The 26752-nt window shown below is 46.2% G+C and overlaps 1 protein-coding gene across 2 annotated transcripts; it reads left to right on the forward strand.

Moving 5' to 3' along the window:
- Positions 1-4596: 4596 nt before the first annotated feature.
- THNSL2 (threonine synthase like 2) lies at positions 4597-21863 on the forward strand. 2 transcript variants are annotated; one of them, XM_081068760.1, is made up of 10 exons: positions 4597-4749; positions 6425-6512; positions 7689-7923; positions 9139-9333; positions 9717-9869; positions 12758-12988; positions 15931-16079; positions 16186-16311; positions 18524-18675; positions 19098-21863. In XM_081068760.1, exons 3-10 carry the CDS (start codon positions 7701-7703, stop codon positions 19321-19323), a joined length of 1455 nt encoding a protein of 484 aa, XP_080924886.1. In that variant the 5' UTR covers positions 4597-4749; positions 6425-6512; positions 7689-7700; the 3' UTR covers positions 19324-21863. The 2 variants fall into 2 exon arrangements, with proteins under 2 accessions (XP_080924886.1, XP_080924887.1); XM_081068761.1 differs by lacking the exon at positions 6425-6512 and having other exon boundaries at positions 4603-4749.
- Positions 21864-26752: the final 4889 nt, after the last annotated feature.

Below are 26752 nucleotides of genomic sequence, written 5' to 3' on the forward strand. Positions count from 1 at the left end.
AAACTTAGAGTAGAGACCCAAGATGGCAGAGTAGATAAACAACGTGCCTGCATCCTTCCATGAACACATTAAAGTTACAACTAAATTATAGAAGAGAACCATCTGAAGTCTAGCCAAACAGAAATCCTATGACTAAAAATATAAAAAAGAAGCCATGTCGAGAGTAGGAGGAGGGGCAGAGGTGTAGAATAGGCCCCAAACCTCCAGGCAGTGGTTGAGAATCAGGAGGGATATCTCAGCCACAGAGGTTCCCCTGGGAGGAGTACGGCTCCCCAGCCCCGAGTACTGGTGCCAGGAAGAAAACCCCCCACAATATCTGGCTGTGAAAAACAGTGGGGATTCTGACCATCCCAGACGGAAGGCTATGGGAAACCCAGACATCCTCTTAAATAGCCCACGCACAGACTCGCTCGCAGGCACTTACCTTGGGCTCCAGCGGAGGGATGGTGACTCAGGAGGTGATGGAGATATATAGGGAAGGGCCATAGACTGAGGTGTGTGGCTTTGAGGGGAGGACTGGAAGATGGTTGGCATTTTCCCTGTGTGAGGTCCTGCTCCTGTGGGGCTGGCAGAGAGAAGCCATCTTTCCTGTGCTGAGCCCGCCCCCACCATAACCAAATCTGAATCTGATTGGCCTGGTGAGCTCCACTACTTCAATCTGCTGACTCACTGGGACTCCACCCCACCCAACTATACCAATTCCAGAGGCGCTTTCTTTGTGAGCAAAGTAAAGTAAAGCATAGGGAATATAGTCAATAATATGGTAATAACTATATTATAACTGCTGGGTGGGTACTAGACTAGTCAGGGGGATCACTTCTTAAACAAATGTCTAACCACTATGGTATACATCTGAAATTAAAATAAAATAATATTGAATGTAAAAAAAAAACCTAATAAATTTAACAAAGTAAATTTTTACCAAATGTAAACATTGATGCAAATTTAAGTTAAATAATTTTTTAAAATTGAAATATATTTGACATTAGCATTATGTAAATCTAAGAAATACAACATGTTGATTTGATACATTTATATATTATAATGTGATTGCCATGGTAGTGATAATTAGCACCTCTATCATACCACATAATTATCATTTCTTTTTAGTGGTTGAAGTAATTAAGATCTAGTGTCTTAGCAAATTTTATGATTATAAAACAATGTTGTCTATAGTTACTATATCGTGCATTAAATCTGGAGGACCTGTTTACTACTCTTTGGAATTTTGTACCCTTAACCAACATCTCTCCTATTCCCACTTCCTCAGCCCCTGGTAATCATCATTCCACTCTCTGTTTTTACAAGTTTGGCTAGTTTGTATTTTACATATAAGTGATATCATACAGATTTTTGTTTCTTTGTATGACTTACGTCACTTAAACTAATGTCCTCAAGGTCATGCATATATCTGTTTGATATGCTGTTTTCATTTCCTTTGGGTATGTACTCAAACGTAGACTTGATGGATCATATTGTAGTTCTAGTTTTAATTTTTTGAGGAACCTATATGTTGTTTCGCATAGTGACTGAGCCAATTTACATTCCTATCAACTGTGTCCAAAGGTCTCCTTTTCTTCATATCCATGCCAATACTTGTTATCTCTTATCTTCTTGATGAGAGATATTCTAATAGGTGTGAGGGGATATCTCATTGTTGTTTGATTGACATTTCCCTGATTATTAATGATGTAGAGAAACTTATGGACTTGCTGGCCATGTGAATGTCTTCTTTGGAAAAATGTCTGTTTAGTTTCTCTTCCCATTTTTAATTGGATTGCTTTGGGTGTGATTGAGTTCTGTGAGTTCTTTATATATTTTGTATATTAACCCTTTATCCGTTATATAGTTGTAAAATTTTCTACCCTTACATAAGTTGCCTTTTCATTTTTTTGATTCTTTTGTTTTTTGCTGTGCAGAAGTTTTTAAGTTTGATATAGTCCTACTTGTTGACTTTTGCTTTTGTTGTTTATGCTTTGAGTCTCACATCTTGTTGTTACACAACAGTCTAGCCAATTGTCCCCCCGTGTCTTTCCTTAAGGAAAGAAGAGTGTGTATCTGTGAGACTGTGCATCTCTGGGACTGTATATTTCTCTCTATTTAGTCTCCAAAAGAGTGTTTGCAGCCAATGATGAGTAAGATTCCCCATGGGGGCTGGAGGACAACTCAAGCCAGGCGGAACCCCTGTCATGATTGCAATAGCTTTCTACTAGGTCTTAAACTCAGGAACTGTATAAGTCTTCCAACTTTGTTCTTCTTTTTCAAGATTACTTTGGTTATTGAGTCCCCCTAAAATTTCTATGTAAATTTGAGGATCAACTGTCTATTTCTGTAATAAAGGCAGTGGTATTATGCCAGTCAATTTTTGCTTGATAATTGGAGACTATTTATTTGGAACCCCTAGATACAGAGTTAGGAACTCAGAGTGATCTGAGGGTGATTCAGAGTACTTGAGCTTAAATATTACCCCATCTCCTCCAACAACCACCATGCACCATAAGTGAAATGATGGATAGTCAATTTAGGAGGTCAAAGAAGCTCAGAGAGACCAGGCATGTCCTGATTCTGAATGTCATACTCTCTCCCCCTTGCCTTGCTATCTTTGCCCACTTGGACTCTAGGAAAAGCCTGAGTTCTGGCCTGTGCCCTGCACAAATGGCGGGTCACTTTCTTTTCCAACAGTCCAGGCCCTGCATGCTCTCGAATCCTTAGTGAAGGCTCTCGTCCCTAACTCCTACATCCCAGTGCATGGAGACCCTGGAAATCATCTGGGCACACAGTCTTATAGAAGCCTCCCTTACAAGGGCTTTGCAGGGACACCTGGAAAAAATAGCCCTGCAAGGACCCTGGGGTTCTGCTGTGAAGATTGTTGGTTTCAAAGCCTCAGACAACTAAACACTCTAATCCATTAGGGCAAAAAGCAAAATAAATAGATAAAAGCAGTTTTTAGTCTTATAAAAAGGAAATGTTGATCCATGTACAAGTGTCAGAGAACTCCACATTCCCACTGCTCCTGCTTGGTACTCAGAATTCTGTTTTCTTCATGGGTCATGCAGAAGTTTTTATCTTCTGTAGCTGCACTGTTCTGAATATGCAGGGATTCCTAGCGAATTAGACCTCTTCTTGCCTGAGCCTTCTGCTCCTCTCCTTTTTCAGGGAGTCAGAGTGCAATCACAGAAGAGCTTCTGGCCTCCCCTCCTGCTCACAGAATCACGAAGGAGTCCTGCCGGTCTCTTTCTGTCAAAGCGTCTGGCAGAATTGCTCTGTGGAAGGTACTTTAATTCTTGCGATGGTTTTTGAAACTCCATCCTGGTTGGTTATGAGCCCTGTAAAAAGCACCGCTGCATCTTATGTTGTTGTTGTTATTATTGTTTGTTTTTTGACCAGGAGCCTCAGTTTCCCAACCTTTGAGTGATTAAGTACACCTGATACAGGGGATGAAAACCTTTTAGGGAGTCCCTGGCTGGCCTTTATCCCTCTCTGGCAATGGAGTCCCTGTGCACTCCATGACTACAATCCATTAGCTGAGCAGTGACCAGTCAGATTCTCCCTCTCTGGAATCTGAGACCTACCCAGACTGACAGGTGCGTGGACTTCTTTGGATATGTCCGATGGATACCATGTGTGGGCCAAAGTTTGGAGAGCAGGCAACTTGAGTAAGCAGAGACCATTGGTTTAGGAGGATGTCATCAACAGGAGGAAGAAAGGAGAAAAACTGGCAATACCAGAGGGCAACTGTCCTTTCCCTCCCTCCCCACGAAGCCTCGCTGGGCCTGCTACAGTGACGGGGCCCAGACCAAATGCACAGACTAAACCTTAGTGGGCATCTGTCCTGTCCAGCTCCTGAAACTTTGCTACCTAAATGGGTCGGGACCCAGGTGCATGAATGTCAATCCCGGGGCATTTGGGCATATCTGGAAGACATTTTTTAGGTGTCTTGCCTTTTTCCCCCCCTTTAAATTGGGGATGCATTTTCCTAGAACAGATCTATGCTTAATAAAAAGTGTTTTCCGGGTGGCCGGTTTGCTCCGTGGTTAGAGTACACTGCTCATAACACCAAGGTCACCAGTTCAGTTCCCAAATGGACCAGTGAGAAACAACGGTTTGAGCTTGGAGCTGATGGGTCCTGGAAAAACACACTGTTCCCTTATATTTCCCCAATAAAAATGTTTTTAAAATTTTTTTAAAAATAAAAGGTGTTTTCCTACAAAGAATTTTTGAGCTAAAATGAAGTCATGTATCGTGGTGGATTCTGAATTCCTGACGTACTCGCTCCACTTTGAGAAACCAGGAGTTTTTCAGGTGTCTGATTTTGCCGGTGAGAGGATGAACTCAAAGAAGATAAGGACCTTTCTTGTGTCCACCTTGCCCTCAGTTTTCTAACCTGAAAAAAAAATGAGGTTTTGTGGTATACTTCCGAGGCTGCAGTGAAGATTAAGAGACTGAATAAAGCATTTAGCAAAGTGCCTTATAAACATGCCGAGTGAGGAATAAAGCGTTTCTTTCTCACGATCACTCCCTTTCGCTCCGCCCCCCCCCCCTTTCCCCGAGGCTTTCTTCCGCCCTCGGCCTCCCTCCCCCGCCCTTCTGGTCCTTGAACCGGAAGCCTGTCATTGTCGCAGGGTCCACCGCTCACGTCTGCAGCTGGCAGCGCCCGCGGCCACCAGCGGCCTGCGCCCGGTACCTGCGCCCGGCCCGTCCGGCAGCCCCTCCCCGTGCGGACCCAGACCAGCCGGTCGGATCCGGGAGGTGGGGGATCCGCGTCTCGCCCCCCGCGGGGACCGCCCCACGCCAGCGGTTACCCCAGCGGCCCTGTCTTCCGCGCCCAGGGTCTCCTCCTCGCGTGCCCTCTCTGCTGATCGCGGCGCCCACCCCGTGGTTTAGAGATATTTCTGAGCTCTTGAACTTCTGGAGGTTTCCTTCAACACTGACTTCAGGGCTGTGTGGGCTCACCGACACTTTCTGTGACTACCCTGTTGTTCAGGTTCTGCAACTTGGAGGAACCTGGGAGGGTTGGGGGGTTCCGAGCTTTGCTCCTTCTGCAGGGTTTCTGCAGTTCTAGGAGAACCCCCAAAATGAGAAGTCTGGGGTGTTTTCAGAGGCTGGGAGTGGAGTGTAGCCTGCAGACCTTTTCAAAAACCTTCTTGGCCTAGAGCCTGGCTAGTCGGAGGACTGCTGCTCGTTCCAAGAGGCAGCCCAGCCGCCTGCCTGGGACCTGTCTGGGCCTCCACCCAAGGTTAAGGTTCGCAGTCTGTGATCAGCCCACAGTCGCCACGGGTTCAGCCCGCTGGGGTCCAAGTCTCCGCCCTGCCCCACCCCTTGTCAGAAAAATCTCCGCCTCTCTGAGCCACGCCGAGGAGCCCTTCCTGAAATGGCTCCTGGCTCCAAGGTGGTCTCCTGTCTACCTTCTTATTCATCCAGCTGATTGCTCAGTTTTTCTGACCCATCTCAGGAATAGGATGGAGAGGAGTCACAAGGGTAAATTATAAAATCTTATATTTCAGAGGTCACTTAGTCCAGTCCCAGTTGGATGCTTGGAGCACCCAAATAACAGTCCAACAAAAGTGCTTGATTTTCTCGCTCAACTTCACCTCCTGAGGCAGCTAGTGCTACTTCTGGGCTTCTCTCTTTGGTTTATCTTACACTAAGCCCAGATTTGTGTTCTCTATAGCTTTGCCCCGTTGGCCTGAGAATGCTGCCCCTTGGGGTTATTGGACAGAACAGGTGCCGTCCTTCCCCGGTGGGAACAGCCACCTGTGTGCCAATCGGTCCAGTTCTTTACACTGACGTGTGACATGAGCAGAGCCTGGTGTTAGGCCCTCTCCTTTATTCCCGGGTCAGTGTGTCGACATTAAAACGCAGAGCCCAGAACAGAGCCCAGTGGCCCAGGTGTGATATAGTCCAACCCACCCAGTGAAGGGCATTCTGCAGATGTTTTCTTTCACTGTCCTGATAGCCCTGCCTGTCCCCACCCCTGCCCTCTGCCTGCGACAGCTTCTTTGGCAGCTCAGTTGCCTCCTTTCCTTCAGTCTGGTTCTGTAAAGTGGCCAGGCAGAATCTCCCTCTCGTTACTCCAGGGTCTTGGGCAGTTTACATTGGCTCTAAGCCTTGCCACAGAGTTACAGAAATTCCTCCCCTTAGTGAAGGTACTGCTAGTCCCCAGCTCCCCATGCCCTAGTTCTGTTTGGTGAAACACTGGAACTGCTTTGCCTCCCTGCTGCAGTTGGCTTTTGGAGTTACCCTGATTTCATTTCTGTGACATGCACCCTTATACCATATATCCCACTTTGCCCGAGACAGTTCTGGCTTATACCCATTGCCCCTTCATAATTATTAACTATATCCACTTGTACTTTCAAAGAATTCATGATTTGGATGATTAAATTTGTCTCTGTCTCTCAGTTGGATGCATTTGTATTTGTAGGTGGGGGTGTAGCACATGGCAGCCCACGTAGGACTTGCACAGAGCTCAGAGGTGTCAGATCCAGTGTGGGAAACCAGAATTCTTCCAGGTCAGTGCTAGTTCATACCCTTGTAGCTGGGACCCTTCAGGTGGCTTTACCCCCAGAGATCAGGGCCTCCCCTCTGGCCCTGGCACAGAAATGAGTCCCAGCTGGTACTGAGAGCTACTGTATGTCTAGCCAAATTCATCTGCAGAGGTGCTGTGGAGGGTTAAAATCAGAGCCCCCAAATTTACAGCTGTGACCCAGAGAAAGCTGTCCAGAGTTCTGGACATCTCAAGGAGCCCAGCTCCTTGACATGACATGTGGCAGGGTGACCAAAGTTAGGCCTGAGGTGCCCTTGGACACTCCCCTTCCACCTCAATCAGAGAACTCTGAGTCCACACAGGGCCAGTTAGCTAAAGAGTATTAAGAGGAGCATGTCAGCATTTCTAACTACTCTTCTAGGACTCAGTTGAGAGGTAGGGCCCTGGTTTTCAACTAGGACGGCAAACTGTCCTAGTTTGCCTGGGACCGAGGGGTCACCTGGTACATAGGACATTCAGTTTTAACACTAGGAAAGTCCCAGGCAAACTGGGATGAGTTAGTCATCCTATTCTGAACCCTGGCTGCATGTTAGATGCACAGGAGAAGCCTCTCATTTAGAGATTCTAATTTAATTGATCCATGTAGAAGTATTTTTTTTTTAAAGCTCCCAGGTTGATTCTAACAACTGGAGAAAGAGACCAGGCACCTAACAAACTACCAGAGTTGAGAACCACTAAGTTATAGGCAACATGGCTAAGTAACCATTAAAGGTGGGTATTTTTCAGCAGAAGCGGGCACAAACATCTCTCAAAAGGATATATGACTGAGTGTGGTGGTCCTCTCCTTATCAAGAGGTATATCAAAATGGCAGTAACTATTGCTATTATCTTTCCCCACCCCAAGACCTTCTTCCTCACTGGTGAAGATCAAGCTATTTCCTTTCCCGGCATGCTCTAGTAGCCCCTCCACAAGGTAATTGATCAGTGGAATTGCCGAATTTTGATTGGAGGGGTCTTGCTTCGTCATGCCCAGATGAAGTTGGCATGAGACTTGAGGCAGGGCTCCAGTTTTCTGGTCCGGAACACATATCCCATTCAGTGCTGATCCAAGAGTTAGCTGTGGGGGCTGTGTATGCTTCAGCTTTGTCCATGGGGTGCTGGAGAAAGAGACCAGGCACCTCTGGGACTGTCTCCTCTGCAGGCCTCTAGGATCATGTGGTACGTCAGCACTCGGGGATTGGCCCCACGTGTCGACTTTGAAGGGGCCCTCTTCTCCGGCTATGCTCCCGATGGGGGCCTCTTCATGCCCGAGGAGCTCCCACAGCTGGGCAGAGAGACCCTGCGTCAATGGAGTACGCTGTCCTACCCCAGCCTGGTGAAGGAGCTGTGTGCCCTCTTCATTGGCCCTGAGCTCATTCCAAGAGAGGACTTAAATGGTGAATATCATTGCCCCGACTTCCACCTTCCCTCTGCTGCCCGCGTAGCCCCCCACAGAGTTGCAAATCCATCGCTTTATCCCTAGGAGATCTTTAGTCACATTTCCCAAAATTTGGTGTTTTTTTCAGACTCTGGAATTCCAGAATTGGAAATATCCCAAAAGAGTTTGTCCAGTCCAGCTCTCACTGTCAGCCAAAATGATCTTCAGAGTATTTTTTTCCCTTAGTTAATTTGTAAAACACCTTTTCCACAGGAGGAGCTTGAATGTTGGGCCTTTTCCTTCCTGTATATAAGGCACACAGAACCTCGGATTGATGTTTTATTTCCTTGAATGGTAATTCCAAAAGGGATTTTCAAAGTGTCCTAGACCAGCTCATCTCAAACTGGAATGTGCCTATGAATTTCCCTCCGGGATCTCGTTAAAAGGCAGATTCTGATTCAGTAAGCCTGGCGAGAGCCTGAGAATCCTGCCTTCCTGTCAAGTATCCGGATGATTCTAGTGCTGCTGGTCCTTGGACCAAATGTCTGATACCCATAACATAATAGTGAGAGTTTGGGGCTGGGGAAGAGAAGAGACCCCTCAAAATGTGGTCTGATGACCAGCGCTGATGGCACTGGCACTTATGAGAATTCTCAGATTCCCTAAGACTCACTGAACCAGAGTCTGCATTTTAAGTTGATCGATTGATTTGTCAATTAAAGTTTGAGAAGTGCTGTTCTAGCTGCCCTGCCTCAGTAGGGTTTTATGTAAACCCTTCCAAGATTCTGGCTTCTCAGGTGTGAGATTTAGCAATGCAACAACCAAACAAACAAACAAACAAACAAACAACAGTGTCCTGTCTTTAGGAAGGAAAATTAGAAGAGATGTGACATTGATTTGTTTGTCACATAACTTTAATTGAATCCTCAATTGGAATACATGCTCACAAGAAATCCAGATTATGAAGATGTTTATAAAATAAAAAAATGAAAGTCTTACAGTGCCATTTCTGTGGGCATCACTATGAGGACTTTCTGAACACTTTGGTGCATGTCTTTCCAGACTTTTCCCTAGGATTATACAATCATATTCATGCATGATATGATTTAGGATAAAAATGTATGGTCCTTTTATCCTGGAGTAGAGAGAAAAACTTCAAGTTCGTAAGTGTAAAGAGACGGAGAGATAACTGGAGGGAAGAGATAATAATGCCCTTCACCCACTGTCCTTTCAGATCTGATCCATCGAGCCTTCAGTAGATTCCGCCACAAAGAGGTGGTCCACCTGTCCAGGTTGAGGAACGGGCTGAACGTGTTGGAGCTGTGGCATGGCATCACATATGCGTTTAAGGACTTGTCCCTGTGCTGCACAGCACAGTTCCTACAGTACTTCTTGGAGAAGAGGGAGAAGCATGTCACTGTGGTTGTAGGTGCGTGAGCGTTAGAGCCCCACAGTGCTCCAGCTTGCCGGGATCCACCCACAGGATGTCCTCCGCTGGTGTCACTCAGGGAGTGGATTACTGCTTCTTCCAGAGCGGGGTTCTCAACCTTTTCTCATGCCATGGATACCTTTGACAGTCTGGTAGAGGCTATGGGCTTCTCAGAATATTTTGAAATATATAAAATATATAATATTATGTGGTCCCAAGTTCACAGATACCCTGAATTCTACCCATGGACCCCAAATTAAGTACTAGGTTCCTCCCCTCCAAGTATTTGATGGTAGATATTGCCTCATGTAGCAACAATGCTTTAAGCAGTCACTTCATCTCCCTTGTTCTAAATGGGAGGGTTCTTTTTTCTTCCCATCCAGGAACTTCTGGGGACACAGGGAGTGCTGCCATTGAAAGTGTTCAGGGGGCAAAGAACGTGGACATCATTGTTCTGCTGCCCAAGGGTCACTGCACAAAGATTCAGGAGCTCCAGATGACAACAGTGCTGAAGGACAACGTCCATGTGTTTGGAGGTGAGTGCCGGGACAGAGCTTCCAGGGACAATGTGGCCCTGCCTGCAGTGGGTCTGTTTTGGGAGTTGGGCTGGAACAAAACTGGTCAATCGACTAGCTGACCACCCTTCCGCTTCCTCTGTGTCCTTCCCTCCCTTCCTTGAACAATCTTATTTTGAAGGTGGTAATGTGCCTTGGCTTGGCCCCCGGCCGGCTCTCGGCCACACAGTCTCATAAACAATTAGAGGCGATTGACGGATGAACCAGTATTGACAGTACAACCTAGGAAGGGCAGGTTTGAAGACATCCCCCAAAGAACATTACCTCCATGCAGGTTCAACCTGCTAGTGCCGTGTATATAGGCAGCAACCCAAGGCCATGGTCTGAGCCAAGTGACTTGGTTGTTTTCCCAGGGCACTGAAGTTTAGAAGGCACAAACATGTTAAATAATTATTTCAAGAGAATGTGTCATTACATGCTGACAGCTCACGCCCTCCCTTACTGTACAGAAATGACTAAGCCATGCACTTGGTTAGCAGGTCGAAGTATTTAAAGTAGGAAGCTACTCAGTGGCACTCTCATCACTGTGACACTTCTGGAGCCACATCATGAATGCATTTTGAGAAAGGCATAAAACCATGTCCTTTAATGTTAGGCCATCTGTTCCGAATGGGTTTAATCATTATGGAGATCAAGAGTGGAGAAAGAAGGGGCAAGTTTGAGTGGAGTCATACGTCTTTATTTCTACTTCTCATATCCCACAAGACTCCGGGTAACTCCAAGGTAGGAGTCCTGGTGAGGTTTTGTGCACTGTGGCCGTGGGCAAGCTGTCCAGGCAGCCTGGCTTGGTTTGGTCACTTAGCTGGCAGAACAGTAAATGTGGTGACTGAAGACATTCCTTCTACAACTGGTCCTGCCGCCTGGTATAATCCCGTAGAGGATGCTTTTGTATAACACCAGTTTTGTCGAGGAGCAAAAGTACAGTGAAAACAAACCTTACCCATGGGAGTAGCATGAATGTCCTTTGTCTATTTGTTCAAGAGCAAGCAAAAAGCCCCCTGTGCTCTTTTCTTTAACAAGCGCATACACATTCTAGTGAGAAGTTCATGGTTTAGCTAATGCAGGTGTTGGCAAAATCTTACACATTAATCTTGGTAATTGCCCATATCTGGCTGCATTTTGCTGCGGTCATTGCAAGATTTCCATATATAAGATTTGGGTTTCTGAGGGTCCTTGTTATACTCCAAGCACCAAAATTGCTGAGTGTAGATCTAGGATCATCTTTTCCTAGAATCAAAGCAAAGAATAGCTTTTTGTACCTCTGTCCTGCCACCTACTCTCTTTTCACATTGTACACAGATATTGGAAAGCTTTTACCTAAGGGTGTGCCTGGAAGCCCCTTTCCTGACCACCAGTTGGAGACTACCATTTGCAAAATAGCAGACAAGTGGGTAGTGATGAGTATTTTTTCAGAAATGTGTTACTGCTGGAGCCGAGGGGGCATTTCTGTTTTGTACGTGTTCTGAGCTTTAAGAAAATAAGGCAGCAGACTTTAAATAAATTAGTTTTTGTTTCTAGACATCACTGTTCCTTTCTAGAATCTTCTGATTTGGTTTCCAGTAGGATATGTGTTAGTTCAGGAACTAACAGTGAATATGTATTTTCTCTTAGATTGGTGAGTTCAGGGAGCAGGGAATTGGTATTAAACACTGTTTTATAAGTCATTAATTTCCATATAGTATATTTGGTTCTTCTTAAACACAGAATAATCAGCACGTGCTAGTTATATATTATTTGGGATGTTTGTGGCTGGAAGTAACAGAAAATCCACATCAGACCAGCATGCACAAGAATATTTTCCAGCTTATATAATTGGAAATCCAGAGGTGGGGTGGGCTCCTGATTCAATGACTCGGCCGTACCTTCAGGGACCCAGGTTCTTTGCATTCTCTGCTCTGCCTGCCCCAATCCTCAGGCTCATTCCTCTTGTGGCCTTTGATGTTTATTTGAGATAACCAAGTCTCTCTTTTTCTGTGGCTCTTTCTTAAAAGCGGTGAATCTTTTTCTGGAACCCCAGCAAACATGGAGCTAGAGTCAGCCCCAGGCCTCATTGCCGTCGCATACCAGTGAAGGGTAGAATGGATAACAATCTCACAATCTCAATGCATACTCTGGCACTTCTCCCAATTAATCTTACCCCACTCTCCTCCAAGTTAGGATCCAATGGAGAAATATATCCAGGTTTCAGATAAGAGGTCAATATTAGCTCTGTGGCTGGTTGAGCTGGGTTGGAGAATGCAACTTAGACTAGTAGCCAATTCACCCGTAAATTTATCCAATACTTCATCCATAAATTGAACTGCATACACACCCAGCTCAGGAAGGAGAAATCCTGCGCATGCCAGCTTACCTACCATGTAGGAGCAGAGAGCAGAACAGCCACCCTTGGAATCTAAATGAAGGAAGAAGGGCAGGGCACATGGGAACAGTGACTCTTCCCTTGTAACTCCTGATAGAGGACTGTGGAGTAAAGGATCCGCCTCTTACCATCTCACCACCTGAGAAACCTTTCCTCCTGCCCAGAATGGGGGAGGTGGGCATGGAATACAAAGAGGAATTCTTTTCTCAATATCCCAGAAGGTTGGCATTTTATCTAATTTTATATAACGCTGGAGACATTGGAAGTATGACCATAAGAATATGAGATATGGTTTCTATCCTCAAGGAGCTTAATTTTGAATCTAGAAAGCCAGGCCAAGACACATCAGAGTAAAGAAACCAAGGCTGAGCAAAAGTCCCCAGCTGATGGGAAGGCCTTGCTGTGGGCAAGCACAAGAGGGTCCTTTGTGCTGACTGCCTGGGGGTCCTTCCTGCTCCTAACAGCCACCCTCTCCTCTCTTCCCTGACAGTGGAGGGAAACAGCGATGAACTTGATGAGCCCATCAAGGCCGTGTTCGCGGATGTGGCTTTTGTCAAGAAACACAATCTGATGAGTCTGAATTCAGTCAACTGGTCTCGTGTCCTCATACAAATGGCCCACCACTTCTTTGCTTACTTCCGGTGTGTGCCATCCTTAGATATGCACCCACTGCCCCCTGTGGAGGTGGTTGTGCCAACGGGGGCCGCTGGTAACCTTGCAGGTAAGAAGACCCCTGGGTGGAAATGGGCTTTCCAGAAAAATATCGGTGGCCCCAGTCCTTTTAGCTGCCCTTTGCCTACAACTGTGAAGAGAAAGATTGAGTCATAGCTCAGAAGGTGATGGGAAACTATACAGAAGAAGCTCCCAGAAAACTTCCCCATAACTCCGAGGGGAGATATGGTCTCTTGCTGCAGGGGGAGAATTGTGGGTTAATACTGACGTGTTGTGGCAGCCTGACCTGACGCCCTGGATTGGCCGAGTGTAGAGAGAGGAGGTCAAGGCTCAGCCACTGTGCTCAGCTGTCCGTGCCCTCTTCCAGAAATACAGATTTACTTGTAGCCTCGGCGGGCTGCCTGCGATGAGGGCAAGCGGCTCAGCTGGCACACTGTGTTCCCACTCCTAGGAACACTACCCAGAGACCATGTGAAGTGAAAAGAGTTGTGGACTTAGGGTTCTGGTCCCCATTCTGTGCTTTATTAGCTGAACGGCTGAGTCCCTTGGACTCAGGTCCTCCGGTATAAAACAGATTGGATCACTTATCATATTTCTCAGGAGTGCTGTGAGGCACCAATAAGACTCTTTATGTTTGTATATGACTTTGTACAGCTGCCTGACATTAAATTAATTTTCTCTAATAATTAACATGTACCGAGCACTCACGCTATACATCAGGCATTGCTTGTAGTGTTTCCCACATATTAACTCCTTCAGTCCTCACCCGCACCTATGAGAAGGAAGATACGATCATTATCATTTTAGTATGAGACGAGACTGGCTTGCCCCTGGTTACACACTGCTCAGTAGCAGAGCCAGGATTACCACCCCGGCGGCCTGCATGCTCGCCAGCTTGCGAGGCTGCCTCCTAATGGGCATTACTATTTCTGATGGTCCTTCCAGTGGGTGCTAAGGATGGCTTAGGTGAGGCCATGAAAGCATCTTAATGGTCAGGAATCTTCCTGGCTTCTTCCACTAACACGGGGAGGGGAAGAACAGTGAGCTGGCAGTTAGGGAAGGATGACTCAGCCTTCTTTACCACCCATGGAGTGAAGCCCACCACGCTACCTGTTTGCATCACCCTCCAGTGAATGATGCATCCTGTGCAGTCCCAGTACCTACCACAGTGCCTGGCACAAGATAAACATTAGCAGAGGGTACGCCTGTCTCTCCCTGCTCCTTCAGGAACACAGTAGTGAAGGGTAGAACAGATAACAACCTGGACCTTCCTGAGCCTCCATGTCTCCTCTTTCATAGAAGAGGAGAAATAACATAACATTTTCATGAGGATCAAATGAAATTAGAATGTGACAGTGCTTTGCAAAATTAAGAATGATACTGGGGTGGTGTGTTTATCTCTAACTTCTCTTCACTACGCACCCGAGATAAACCATTCGTGAACATATATAAAACCTTTCTACACTACGTGAGGTTTTCGAGCTCTCCACCTCTCAGGATGAGGAATTCCTTGTTTGTTCCATGCAAACAGGAACCGCTGTTAGGCGGGGCCGAGGGTGCTGCTCTGCCATGCCTCCGTGCCCCTCCAGAAGACGCAGTCTGAAGACACTCGTTCTAAGAGGCTGAGTCAGGGGACGAGTGCATGTGCTCTGGACTTAGACAGACCTAGTTTGAATCCTTACTCTGCCACTGGGCAGGCTTTGGATGGATTATTTCAACTTCCCAGAAGCTCCATTTTCTCCTCCGCAAATAACAGCAAACATGCGCATTAGTAGCTGGGGCATGGAGAACAGTATTGGGGCATGGTAACATTCTCTTCCTTCTTCTCTCTCTTTTTTTTTTCTGGTAACAGCTTTACTGCTATGTGATTCACACACCATACAATGCAGCCATTTAAAGGACGCAATTCGATAGCTTTTAGTATATTCACAGATTTGTGCAACCATTACCACAGTCATTTTTAGAACATTTAGAACATTTTTATCACCCTAAAAGGAAACCCTGTTCCCATTAGTAGTCATTCCCCATTTCCCCCGTCCCTGTCTCCCGTTTGCACCCTACCAGTTCTAGGCAACCATTAATCTATTTGTCTCTCTATATTTGTCTATTCTGGATATTTTATATAAATGGAATCATACAATACGTGGCCCTTTGTGTCTCGCTTCTTTCACTTTGTATAATGTTTCTAGGGTTCACTCATGGTGTAGCATCTATGAGGACTTCATTCCTTTTTATGTCTAAATAATATTCCATTGTGTGGAGAGACCACAATTTTTTTATCCACTTATCAGTTAATAGACATTTCTATTGTTTCCATTTTTAGCTATTATAAATAAGGCTGCTAAAAACATTGTGTATAAGTTTTTGTGTGAACCTGTTTTTATCTTGAGTACGTATACCTAGGAGTGTCTGGGTCATATGGTTACTGTAACTTAACTTCTTGAGGAACTGCCATACTGTTTTCCAAAGCAGCCGCACCATTTTACATCCCCACCAACAACGTACGAGGGTTCCATTTAGTCCACATCCTGATTAAAACTTGTTATCATCCGTCTTTTTCATTCTAGCCACCCTAGTGGATATGAAGTGGTATGTCATTGTGGTTTGGGTTTGTATTTTCATGATGACTAATGATGTTGAATATCTTTTCATGTGTTCATTGGCCATCTGTACGTCTCCTTTGGAGAAATGTCTTTTCAACTCTTTTGCCCATTTTTAAATTGCGCTGTTTGTATTTTTATTGTTCAGTTCTAACAGTTCTTTGTATATTCTGGATATAAGTCTCTTGTCAGATATATGATTTGCAAATCGTTTTCCCCATTCTGTGGATTGTCTTTTCATTTTCTCGATAGTGTCATTTAAGCACAAAAGCTTTGGAAGCACAAGTTTCTTAATTTTGATGAAGTCCAGTTCTCCATTTTTTTCTTTTGTTGTTTGTGCTTTTGGTGTGATGTCTAAGAAACCATTGTTCTTCTCCTCTCTTGTCCTAAGCTGGGTGCATTGCCCAGAAAATGGGCCTGCCCATCCGCCTGGTTGTGACAGTGAACTGCAATGACATCATCCACAGGACTGTCCAGCGAGGAGATTTCTCTCTGTCTGAGACGGTCAAACCAACCTTGGCATCAGCTATGGACATTCAGGTGGGACCTGTGGGGAGCTGTGCAGATCGGGTCAGGTTTTGGTTGGGTGGGGATGGGTCAGGGCTGATCAGCATGCCCACCCACCCGATCCTGCCTTTCTGCCCAGGTGCCCTACAACATGGAGAGGATTTTCTGGCTGCTATCTGACTCTGACAGCCAGGGGACAAGAGCCCTCATGGAGCAGTTTGAGAGGACCCAAAGTGTGAGTTTACCGAAGGAACTGCAAAGCAAGGTTAGTCACCACCCACATACCACAGAGAAAGGAAAGGGTGCAGCTCCAAGATACAACCAGACTTGGGGTTTGAAAATCTGCCCAAGGGAAGGGGACACCTTGAGAACCTGCTATGCACCTGGAACTTTTGCAGTTACTTTATATGGATTCATTTATTGAATGAGAGAGCAGTAGAGAGTATTGGCTTAGAGTCAGACAGGGCTCAACTCCAAGCCAGCTTTGGGATATTGGACCAGTTTCTTCAACTCTGTGCCTCAATTTCCTCATCTGTAAACTGGGGATAATAAGAATGCCTTCCTCAGAGCCTTGTTGAAGATTTAAGTCAAATAATACTCATGAAGCACTTTGAATACTGCCAGGCAACATAGGACTTGATAATTATTATTATTTTTACTTATTATTGTTGTTGATCTCCAATAACAACTGGAAGCCACTTTGTCCATCCAATATGAGCAGAGACCATTGTCCTGTTAGCTTTTTTTTTTTTTTTTTTTTTTTTTTTTTTTTTAAGGAGGTGAAATTTTATCTCCCTGAGGAAGAATCTAGTTGGGAGGGACTGCTTTCATTTTAATGTCACCTGGTGATGGTCACTTATGTTGTGTTAAAAAAAACAACCAGAAAACGACTTTATATGTTGAAGTTGCCTTTAGTTTTCTCTACCACATTCCCACCGAGTGATCACCCAGACTGTGTCTATCTCTAGGACCCGGACCTTACTAACTCACGTCAGCTCTAATCATTACAAAGCTCTTTATGTTGAACTACAATCTGCTCTTCCTCGCTTGCGCACTGCAGGCAGTCTTATTCCCACATTTGAAGAGGATCTTTGTTTACCTGCTAGGACTTCCTGGTTCCTTTAGCTGGGTCCTACATGACATAATTTTGAGTGGTCAATGTCCATCTTCAAGGGTTATTCCCAGAACTGGATACAGTTGTCTGGGCTTAGCCATCCATGCAGACCAGAGTGGAATTTCTGTCTTCTGGAATCTGTGCTGCTTTTGATGTAACCTGTCTTAATCAGTTCAGGCTGCTGTAACAATGTACCGTAGATTGGGTGGCTTATAAACAACACCAATTCATTTCTCATAGTTCTGGAGGTTGAAAGTCTGAGATCAGGGTGCCAGCATGGTTGGGTTCTGGTGAGAGGCTCCTGCCAGATTGCAGATGGCCTCCTTCTCGTATCCTCATATGGCAGAAAGAGATTTCGCTCGCTCTCTGGCCTCTTTTTATAAAGACACTAATCTCATTCACCCTCATCACCTAATTACCTCCCAAAGACCCCACCTCCAAATACCATCTCATTGGGATTATGATTTCAACATGAGTTATGGGGGGACACAAACATTCAGAGCATAACACAACCAAAGATCAACAAACAATTTGGTTAATGGCTTGTTCTGACATTCACATTTTCTCCTCATGTAAATGAGATGCTCCATGAAGAAAGATACTATATCTCCCAGTTCTTCATTCTCTCCCTGGCTGTACATGTAGAAGACACTCCATCTACTAAAACAGCATTCATTCAATCATTCATTTATTCATAGTACATGTATACTATGAGCCAGAAACTGCTAGGTGCTGGAGACACAAAGATCAATAAAATACATTCATTGTCTTCTATGAGCCCTAATACAAACAACATACAATGCCCTGTGGTCTCTGTTGCATTCGAATATATGTAGGGTGTTTGGCCCATCGTAGGCATACATTTTCAGAGAATGATCAAATAAAGCATCTACTGAGGGGACACCAGGAAGGGAGTCTTTCTCTGTCTGAGGGTAGTGGGGGGGTTTGCTAGAGGATGTGCCACGGGAGCTGGGTGGGAACTGACAAGGTGTTCTCGTGCTCACAGGAACGGGCACACCAATAACAAAGCCCCAGGGATCTCTGAATGCTCTTTACCTTCTGTGTTTTTGCAGTTGTTGAATAAGACTGTATATGTATTTGCTGATTCATGAATCAAACCTTAACTCAGTTTATTGACTTGAAACTCAAATGCATTCTTCCTTCAAGTTGAGTGAATCAGCTTAAAACTGGGAAATGTGGGAAAACAGAATCTTCTCTGCGCTGAATCTAAGCCATTCAATTTGAACGTTTCATTTGAGTCTCTGGTGTTGATCTGGCTATGTTATGTAGTAGATGTTTGGTCACCGTTCTCACTGCTCCCCCCGACCCTGATTTCCACCCCTCTGATCCTGGGACCTGTCAGCTTTCATTGGCAGTGATGTCTGAGTCCATGTCAGATGAAGCCATCACACAGACCATGGGACGTTGCTGGGAAGAAAACCAATACTTGCTGTGCCCTCACTCGGCCGTGGCCGTGAGCTACCACTACCAGCAGATGGACAGGCAGCAGCCCAGGTATGGCTGTGGATACCTGGGCTACTGGGTGGGTGGGGGGACCCTTTGGCTTTCAGGGGCCCTCCTCTTCTCAGCCAGGAGAAACAGTAATGTAAACAAATGGCTTTAATGAGCATGATGGGTGCTCTGTGGAACTGTGCCTCAAGCACCATGGTCCCAGAAGAGGGTGCATGCTAGGTATCCCAGGGACAAGCAGTGTGAAAGGTGGTGGTTGAGCTGGGCCTTCAACAAAAAGAAGCAATTTGTTCATCATTGTAGAGATAAGTTCATGGTACCAAACGTCTGTCTGTCTCTTCTGTGCCCCACTCAACCCCTAACCTTTCTCTGTTCCTTCTTCTCTCTCTTTCTCTTGTCCTTTCTGTACCTGTCCCTCTATCTGTTGTCTCCTGCCCACTTGTTTCCACCTGCTCCACCCCTCACAGCCCTCCCCGGTGTTGTCTGGCCCCCGCCTCTCCTGCCAAGTTCCCAGAAGCTGTCCTGGCTGCCGGGTTGACTCCAGAAACTCCCTTGGAGATCCTAGCCCTGGAGAAAAAGGAGACACGCTGTACCCCAATGCGGAAAAGTGAGGACTGGACACTGATACTTCGGAACACAATTGAGGAAATAGGCCGGCAGTGGACAGGTCACTTCCCGAATGCCTCAGACTAGCCAGGCTGGAGCTGGCTTCCTTTAGGCTTCAGACTCTGTGGTGGTGGTTGGGGACTAGGGAAGGGAGATGCCCTCTGAGCTGCCTTGTGCATCTTTTCCCTGTTAAGCGTTGGTGTAGGATGTTCTTAGGAGGCTGTTCAGTGGGGTCTGGAGCCAGCTGGCTTTGTTCTGTGCTCTCACCATGGCGTTGTGGTGCCTGGTCTGCAGGGAGGCTGGGTGGGGGTGAGGGTGGCTGTTGTAGGTGTCCTCTCACCAGTGGACAGTGCAGGGGCATCACTGCTGCATGTGAAAGCTTCAGGGCCTGCAAATGAAGAGCCTTGGACACAGAGTTGACCTCAGCTCCACAGTTTAGGACCCCAGACCCTCAACCTATGCAGGTGGGGGCCGCTCATTCCATTAGCACAGGCGTGGGGCTCATGGTGTCTGAGACTGTTTACCCAAAGGTCCTGGCCTGCTTCTACCCTGCTGAAATGTTGGGTATCCCTAGAATACAAGTGCATGTCCAGTGTGATGGTGACTCTGCATAGCCAGTGGGCAGAGGATGGCGGCTTCCGAGTGGTGCTGGTGGTGCCATGGTGTGTGCTACGTCCACCAGCTGCTTCAGATTGGCCCAGTGTCGTGGGGACGCAGGGCAGGCAGCAGGGCAAGTGGCACAGGTGATGGTAGTGGACAGAGTTGAGGTGTGGGGAAGTGTGCTCCTCAGGGTGCAAACTGAGTCAGGTTGCCCTGTTGCTCACGTATTGGGTTCACCTGCTCTATTAAACCAGGGCATATGCCATAGCTACGAGAAGCAATGATCCCTTGTTGACCATTAAATGAAGCCCAGATGCCTACATTTCCATAGATACTTTCATAATCATGCTGCCCCAGAGAAATCAAATCGTTCTTTCCTCTGAAAACATGACTCACTCTCTCCTCTTTCCATGCCTCCGACCCTGTACTTGCCCCTGTGAGACTGTCCTTGGATTAGGCCACAAGACCCATCCCACAGACTGCTTACGTCTTGGTTCCTGTGTCTTGTTTGCTGTGGAGTTGGCCCTCATCAGCCCACCTGGAAATAATGATTCCTGTTTCTGAACTCTGAAGGCAAAACTTTAACTGTAGGTTTCTTAAAACATGTATTCCCTCCTATCCTCTTTTATGGTTCTCTGCATTATCACCCTGTCATGCGGGGTGTCATGCGGGGTCTCTGCTTCCGCTCCCCACATAAAAACGCAGGATATGGTGAGGCCAACACCCATGGAGCCATAGATGGGGGAGTCATAGATAGGGGAGTCATACCGCTATAGTCTCGCTGGTGGCCGGGCAAGACACACGAAGTAGGATCCACACGATCCGCAATCCGCCGTCCACTTCTCTGCCTGCCAACCAACCAACCAACTAACCAACATAGTCACGGCCGTTATTTTAGTGGCTAATTGGCTAACTGGTTACAACTGATGGCCAACCAGTCACAGCTGACGGCCATCTACTACCTGAGCCAGCACCTTTCCACGTGAGGCCGAGAGCCTGGAAATTGCTCTCTGGGACTCTGTCCCCACACACCCCATCTCTAAGCTTCTTTAAAATAGGAACCATTGTTTAACACAGTGGGCTGAAGCTTGTTAAAGTTGCCTCATTGATTAAAAAGAATTTAATATGTTCTCCCAACTTATTTATACTAAATTATGTATACATTACACAAACCCAGGTGCTAAAATAGGAGTGAAGGAATAATAATAAAACCTCCATTTATCTTTCCTCCCTATACTCCAACGGATTGTCTTGTGGGCCCGTCTTTGGCAGTCCTGTTTGAGCATCGTGCCTGGTGCATTCTGTAAGCAGCCAGGAACCAGGGCCGCAGCTCCCGTGATGGCACATCTGCCTGACACTGTGACGGCTCTCAGAGTGTGGCCCTGTGGTCTCCTCAAAATGCACACTCCGGGGTGGGGATCCAACACACCCAGAGGCCAATCTCTGGGCATGAGGTAGTCATCTGCGGCTCTTACAAGTAAGACTTCTGTGCATTCTAATTTGGGAAACCCTGGCCGGGGACTTTAAGTTTACAAATGATTTTCTTCCACAGTGAGGTGTGCTTTGTTCCTCCTGCTGCTTTCATGATCAAGCCCCACACTGTCCAGTTAGGTAGTCGCTAGCCACGTGTGACTGTTGAGCCCTTGAAATGTGAATGGTTCAACTAAGGAACTAAATTTTTAATTTTATTTAATTTTCATTTCTTTCCATGTAAATTTCCAAACTACTACTTGATTCGGTGATTGGAAAACTTTTAAGTATGTTGGAAAAATGCTGGTATGTGAATCTACTTTTTCAGCTGTGAATTTTATGAAGTATATAAAATACAGATAAGTATTTCCAATAAAAATTTAGTCAGAACACTAAAATAGAACATTGAGATATGCCACAATTGTAAAATACATATTGGAGTTCAAAGACTTCGAAAGAAAATATCTAATATAGCTCATTAATAATTTTATGTTCATTACATGTTGAAAGGATAATATTTTCATGTTTTGGGATAAATAAAATATATTATCAAAATCAATTTCCTCAGTTTCCTTTTACAAGGACATTTTCAGTTGTATTTGTGGCTGACATTGTGTTTCTATGGACAACAGTGATGTGGAGCTTAACCTTGGCTTTGTGGACACATGAACACACTACACATAGTTGTGGGCTTAGTTACATTACTAGATTCAAATTCTGCGTGGATTGAAGGGGGTTTTACACTAACACAAATACGTGAATGTCAGCACCAGCCTCATTCATGCCCTGCCCGCTGGGGGCCCCTCTGGAAGGCAGGTGAGGCAGGCACGTCATGGAGGGAGATTTGGGGCCACTAGAGGGGGCTATTGCAACCAGTCCGAGGGCTGCTGTGAAGGGACCCAGTGGGTATCTGGCTCCCGGAGCCCTCTTCCCCTGCGCAGAGGTCTAAAGGAATTGGTTGCCCAGGCTGATCTCTGCCTGACATCCCCACATCAGAACATACCAGCCCTGCATCTGGAAAACGACATTGAAGCGTGGCATTCAGTGCAGAGAGAAGGTCGGGGATGCTGGACACAGGAGGATGGAAGGAGCATCCCTAAAGCAATGGTTATGACCCTCACAGGCCACAGCACTTGATGGTTCCTGAGTCACTTTAACATCTACTATAGCATATGTGGGAGCCCTCAGGGCCAGTTATCCATCAGGCACAACAGGCCCGATTCTGTGAGGTCACGGTGCATTTAGAGGCCCATAAAAATGTTTTAACTTCTTTTAAAAGCAAAAAATGAATATAATCTAGGTTGGATTGGATTCCTCTCTATACTAAGATGGTAGTATGATAGAATTTTAAATCATTTTTTGTGGAGGAAGAGGCCCATGAAAGCAAAAGTGCCCAGGGCCCACCGAAGTCATAACGTGGCAGTGACAGCACCTACAATATGCCAGGTAATACTTCATAAAAATTAACTAATTTAATCCTGACAGCCACCTGTGAAGTTGGTGTTCCTACAGTCTGCATTTTAGAGAAAAGGAAACTGAGGAGCTGGGAAGTGAGGGAACCTGCCAGGTGGCACCACCAGGGAGCAGATAGGCTGGAACTTGAACTTCGGCCCGTGGTTTCAAATCCAATGTGTAGTTTTCATCACTCCACGTCGCAGGCAGCTGGTCACGTTCTGCTGGGGTCTGTCTCCATCATTCCCCAGGCCATGGCCCTACTTCCGGGTCTTTCCCTCTCCTTTTCTTGGATGGATTTGGGAGCACAGCTGTGCCTCTCGAGCAGGTCCACCAGGGGCTGCTGCAGCCCTGCTTTCGGGGTCTCTGTACCCAGCACGGCCTCTGGGTCCAGGGCCAGCTGTGGGCAGGCAGACTCAGAGGTTCCTTATCCTTTGCTGCCGTATTTCTGAGGGCCTCAGAAGGCAGTGTTGGGGTCACAGGGGTCACAAAACCCCCTGCCTTCTGGATGGATCAGAGACCTATCAGCCCTGAGAGGCCACCACATCTATGAAAGGGGCCCAGAATAAAGTCACTGGACACAGCACAAATAGACATGAAACATGAACTACAGGATATTCTGGTCGCAGCGAGTCTTGGGGCTGAGTGTAAAAGGAGGGCAGGAGTGAGATGAAATCTGAAGAAGCACGCATCCCTGTAAACATACACGGGGGCGCACACACATATACAGACACACACATCCCACCTAATGGAAAAAGTAAGGAGCCTGGTACCAAATGAAGTTAGAATCAGGTTGAAGTCGTCCTTTGGTGGAGTGATCACAGACAAGCCATTTCATCTCTGTGAGACTCAGTTTTCTCATTTGCTAATTACAATACTTACCTGGTTTTTCTGGTTTGTTTTGAGGATTACATGAGATAATGTATTTCCAAATGCTAGGTAAATGCTAAAATGCCATACAAATGGTTCTTATCATTAACACAATTGTAGTCTGTACCAAACAATTTAGAACTTTTAAGCTATCTTGTATTTTTTACTAATTGCTTTGTGAATTGGTCTTATCTTGCCTGTGAGAGTGACTCTTCTTGGAAGACAAAGTTCTTTTGTGGCCCCACAGCACTTGCACAGCTCTGGCACAGGGTTGGAATTGCCCTCACCTCACCAATATGCCCAGTAACAGACTCTGTGAAGGTCATTTGGGGGCTGAAGGTCATGGGTTAGTCAGTAGTGGCTCAGCTAGCCAGTTAACAAGTTTTGTTAATTTGCAGTGATGGTGATGATGGAATGAGTCCCTTTCTTGAGCATTGATGATGTGCTGAGCCCTTTGTAAAGCACTTCCTAGACATTGACTCCTTCAGTCTTCATGAGGACTATATGAAAAAGTTCAGTTACGATCTCCATTTTAAAGATGAGGAAATGAAGCTCAGAGAGGTTAAGTAACTCGCCCAAGGCCGCCCAGCCAGTAAGTGGTAGAGGAGGGACATGAGGCTGGATGTAGTGTCTTCAAGTTTAACCACCTTGCTAGACCAGGAGAGATGCTTTGGGCCAGATGGCCTCTTCAAAGCAGGGTCTGTAGTCTGGTTGATTAGGACAGAACTGGCAGGAGATGGCTGTGTCTGAAGGTAGAGAGGAAATGAAGAGAGCCCATTTTAGGAGAAGGGCCAGATGCTCTGAGGAGTGGCACAGAGCCAGTATCTTTATGGGGAGTTATTCTCTGCCTCAGTCTCCACCTGGAGCTGGGCTCCTCACTGGGGATGGCTGGTAGCAGGTGTCTGCTGAGTGGAGTGGGGGTTTTGTGGGAGGAGAATGAAGTTAGGGTAGTTCTGTGGGATATCCAGCTGCTGGCGAGGAGGCCCACCTGGTTGGCCCCACTGGGAAGGCTCAGACTGCAGCTGGGTGAGGCCGAAGAGACTTTATTCAGTTTTCCATGTTCGCAGATAAACAAAGAGGGAGCAACACAAGGAGGCTGGGCCATTAGCCTCCTGGAAAAAGGAGAGGGCTGACTTCTCTCTGTCCTTCCTGCTGCCTCTGCCCAAAAAAGCATCTTCCCAAACCCTCCCTTTCCTGCACCACCCATAAATTTTGCATTCTACAACCTGGGTGCCTCTTGGGTGCCAGGGCCTGGGCAATTGCTGAGAGCTAGTATAGTGACTTCCTACCATTCTGGGCACTGTGTTGGGTACCAAGGCATAGAAGAGATAAAAAGTAGGAAATGATGCGGCTGGAGTTGACGTATGTAGAAGGATAAAGGTTTGTGACAGCACTGGGGCTGCTCCAAGACTGAGCAACTGGTTCTCAAACGCAAGAGCCCACTAAGCCCTCCTTCGGTCACCTTTTCCCTGTCCCACTCCAACACTGACCGACTGTGTCATAGTATTGGATTAGGGATCTGTTTCCCCATTCCTTAAACATTCCTTAAAGTCTGCTGTCAAATACCCCACATGCCAGGACTCAGCCGAAAAGACCGAGCCTCTGCTGAGTATGTCCTGTGTGAATGGTTGATTAGGACAGAACAGGCAGGACGAACTGCAGGGTCCAGAGGAGGAAAGATGATTGGGCAGCAGAGGGATAGTGGGGGTGAAGAAGGCTGGGCTGGGTCTTCAAGGGTCTGCCAGGCACCAACGGGGATCCTCTTAGATTTAGGACTGTTTTCTCAATGGGTTGGTCATCATAAAGATCTTTTATAAACCAATACACTCAGAACCGCCTGTCGCAGCAGAAGAGTCTGTGCGGTTGGGGAGAGGGGCTCCATCTCTCTGAAGGAATGCTCAGGAGCTAAGTAATAAGGGCAAGGTCCTATATCAAGTACAAAGTCGAAAACTGAGGCAGAGCTCTGGGTCATTGTGGCCTAGATGAAACCCCTGGAACCTCCCCATGGTTTGGCCGCTAGGGGGACACAGGAGTGTCTCCTCTGGGGCCTCCCCTTCATCTCATCATTTGCTTGGGTCACAGTCTTCCAGTATCCCTTATCCAGGCCTCATCCCTAAAGCAGAGACAGTACTTGCTTGTAAAAGTGGCTCATTTTAGATCTTAAGCGTTGAGAAGGGTCGGAGCCCAGCTCTGCACAACATTCCTGTAAATAATGGTCACTTAGAGGTATATCATCCCCCCACACACCCCTCCCCACCACCTATGGGCAAACGCATCGTCCAAATTCTCCAAGCCCAGGATGAGCCCAGCCAACGATTCACTTAGCCAGCAGAGGGCAGCATAGCACACCCAAAGGCCCTCTCCCTCCGAAGACTCTGATCCCAACCCTATCCCACCGCCCCTACCTCCCATACCTGACTTTGTTCTCTGGGAACTAGGACCCTGAAGGTCAGAGCGGGGACAGGCTCCAAAGATTTTTTTTCAGTTCATTGTTTCTCAAATTTAATATTGGGAACTCTCTTCTTTAAAATTAAAAAAAAAAAAAAATCACATTTGCTTCCAAGATTCTCTTAAATAGCTTTTTTTTGTTTTGTTTTGCAGTAATGCTACTCAAACATGTAGAAACATAAAACTACCTGTAAACACCTTATACAGATGACTTCCATGCAAGGATAAACAGAAATAAAAATTCAAATTAAATGAGAACAAAGCGACAAACAAAATCAATAAATTTCAAAGTCACCTCAGTGTATGTGATACATACATTGTATGCTGCACTCAGATCTCCAGTGTGTGTAACTGTGACACTTCACTACTCAGACATGATTATGTTTGTCGTTGCATGGTTAGCGTTTTTATTTTCCGTTTGTGTTGGAATAACTTCGCGCTTTTGTCACTTTTTATATTCTAACCACAGGGAAACATCCAAGTACAGTACACTGTGATGTCATATCGCCTTTCCTTGGCACCAGCTTGTCATATATGTGTCACATCTGTCTCTCCTTACTGGCTTGTGACAATTGAGATAGTAATTGTTGCTTGCAACTGTCAATACCAATGCAAATGCAGATGTTGAAATTATATAAGACTTAATTGTAAGGTGTCCTTACATGATTCAGAAAAA

The sequence above is a fragment of the Rhinolophus hipposideros genome, assembly GCF_964194185.1.
Source record: "Rhinolophus hipposideros genome assembly, chromosome: 12".
Lineage (NCBI taxonomy): Eukaryota > Metazoa > Chordata > Mammalia > Chiroptera > Rhinolophidae > Rhinolophus > Rhinolophus hipposideros.